Source organism: Plasmodium gaboni, chromosome 9 (assembly GCF_001602025.1).
Source record: "Plasmodium gaboni strain SY75 chromosome 9, whole genome shotgun sequence".
Taxonomy (NCBI): Eukaryota; Apicomplexa; class Aconoidasida; order Haemosporida; family Plasmodiidae; genus Plasmodium; species Plasmodium gaboni.
Window position 1 is genome coordinate 1,213,393 of NC_031489.1, and position 2,886 is coordinate 1,216,278.

The 2,886-nt window shown below is 13.7% G+C and overlaps 1 protein-coding gene across 1 annotated transcript; it reads right to left on the minus strand.

Annotated features, from left to right (window-relative positions):
* Positions 1–215: 215 nt before the first annotated feature.
* PGSY75_0936200 (exported protein (hyp11)) lies at positions 216–289 on the minus strand (the record flags this gene model as incomplete). Its single annotated transcript, XM_018785763.1, has 1 exon — positions 216–289. A coding segment is annotated over one exon (74 nt), but the record flags the coding sequence as incomplete, so codon positions are not given.
* Positions 290–2,886: the final 2,597 nt, after the last annotated feature.

A 2,886-nucleotide genomic window follows, 5' to 3' on the forward strand; every position in this document is an offset into this window, starting at 1 on the left:
TAAGTTGCCTACATATAAGAAGAAAGGAAAATATATACAGAAATATTAATAAAATATACATATATAAATATAAATATATATATATATATATATATATATATATATATATACATATTTCCATATTTTTTGGGGGAATATATAAAAAAAAAAATGATAGGTCTTCATAATATGTGTCATATTAAAATTGTACATTTCAATTTTCCATGTAAATATACCTGGTATTGTTGGAGTTACTCAATTTCCATATTAAGAGAGATACAACTAATATTTTTAAAATAAGAGTTAACATATTTTTACTACTGTAATGTGCATTTGATGAAAAGGCTGGAAGAACGGACATTTTATTATATGTATGTTTAAGTGATGTATTATCTTTAAACGTAGTATTATTTTTTAATATATTAAATATCTTAATAGGGTAAATAATAATTTTATTATAATAAATAAATATATATATAAACAAATACAATAACAAAATCAAATAAAAAATATACATTACATATATAAATATATATATATATATTTACATATATTAATTTATAATTAATTTTTTTTTATGATAGAAAATGAAAATACAACAAATATACTCTATATACTTAATTATATATTTTGAAAAATAAAAATATATATATATATATATATATATATAAAACTTGTAAAAAAGGAACAAATATTTTTATCCTATTAATTTTTTTTTTCTTCATTTATATAAATATATACAAACAAAAAAAAAAAAAAAAAATACATATATATAAAATTAATGTATATATTCAAATTGTATATTAATATAGAATCATATAAATATAAGAGGTGTGTAATTTATATGCATTTAGAAAAAAAAAATAAAAACATATTAAATAAAATATTATGTAAAATAAACTAATCTTTTCACAAATTTATGAAAAAATCATTTTACACCTCTAAAACAAATAAAAATAACAAAAACAAATAAGCTAACATATATTGAAATGGTGAATATTATATTATATATGCCTATTATTATTTTATATAAATTTATTTTCCTATTATATAATCATCACAAATTTATATTCCATATAAAAAAATAATAATATAATTATTTACATATTATGTATAAAAAAATTGAACTTATAATTTTTTTTTTACATAATATTATATAATAATATAGTTTTTAGATATACAAACGAATTATCTCTTATTTTATTTATTTTTTCTTTTTTTTGTTAATATTTTTAATTTTAATTTATGACATAATTTTAGCAACGATAAAAAAAAAAAAATTAAAATTAAAATAAACTATTTTTTTATATATTATGAAAACGTTGTGTAAATTTTTTTCTTTTATTTTTTTTAATATTTTTGTACATATATATACAATATATTATGTATATATATATTTTTCCATATAGTAATATATATTATCGGCAAATAATTCAAAATTTTATGCACAATAAGTATATACATATATACTATATTCCATATAAAAAAATAATAATATAATTATTTACATATTATGTATAAAAAAATTGAACTTATAATTTTTTTTTTACATAATATTATATAATAATATAGTTTTTAGATATACAAACGAATTATCTCTTATTTTATTTATTTTTTCTTTTTTTTGTTAATATTTTTAATTTTAATTTATGACATAATTTTAGCAACGATAAAAAAAAAAAAATTAAAATTAAAATAAACTATTTTTTTATATATTATGAAAACGTTGTGTAAATTTTTTTCTTTTATTTTTTTTAATATTTTTGTACATATATATACAATATATTATGTATATATATATTTTTCCATATAGTAATATATATTATCGGCAAATAATTCAAAATATCTATACAATATATTATGTATATATATATTTTTCCATATAGTAATATATATTATCCGCAAATAATTCAAAATTTTATGCACAATAAGTATATACATATATACTATATATATATACTTAATTTCACATATAAGCCGAAAAAAGAATTATTATATGTACAAGGAAATATTATTATGATTTTCTTCTATATATTAATAAAATTATTATATACATGCAAATTTTATATATTGAGGAATTTGCAAGGAAATATTATTATGATTTTCTTCTATATATTAATAAAATTATTATATACATGCAAATTTTATATATTGAGGAATTTGAGCCATATTAAAGAAATATATATATATTTCCTAGATTATAAGCAGCTTAAAAGCCTAGGAGAATATGAAATTAATATAATGATATAAATATATATATATATATATATATATAACATTTTATTAAATATATGTGGGAATTCTGTGGAAAAGAAATTGCTCTATAAAATAATATATATATATATATATATATATTTATTTATTCATTTTTTTAAATTAAAATATATAGTTTTTTATAAATATATTTTGTTAAAATATTTTAATAAAATATATCCTTACTAAGAGGTATTTTATTTTTATAATAAGAGAATTTATTCTAAATTTGTAATATTTCAACAAAATATTTTATTTGATTGTTCTTTTTTTTTTTTTTTTTATTATACATATATATATATATATATATATATATATATTTATATGATATTCTATTGTATATTTAAAATAATTTTATTAATATATATATTATAGTTTAATGGACAATAATATAAATAAAATATATCCATGTGGAAAATAAGGAAACAACGAAAGTGTTTTTTCTTTCTTTTTTTTTTTTTTTTGTGTGTATAATAATTTTAAGATATTATATATTTTAAAAAAATTAACTCCATTGTTCAAGCTTTATATATATATATTTATAATCAATGTATTTTATATTGTTTATTTTTTTTTCTTTTTGAGATTACATTAAAGTTATAAATATAAAAATGACGAAATTTTATTTATTCCTATGTATGATGAAATGAATAA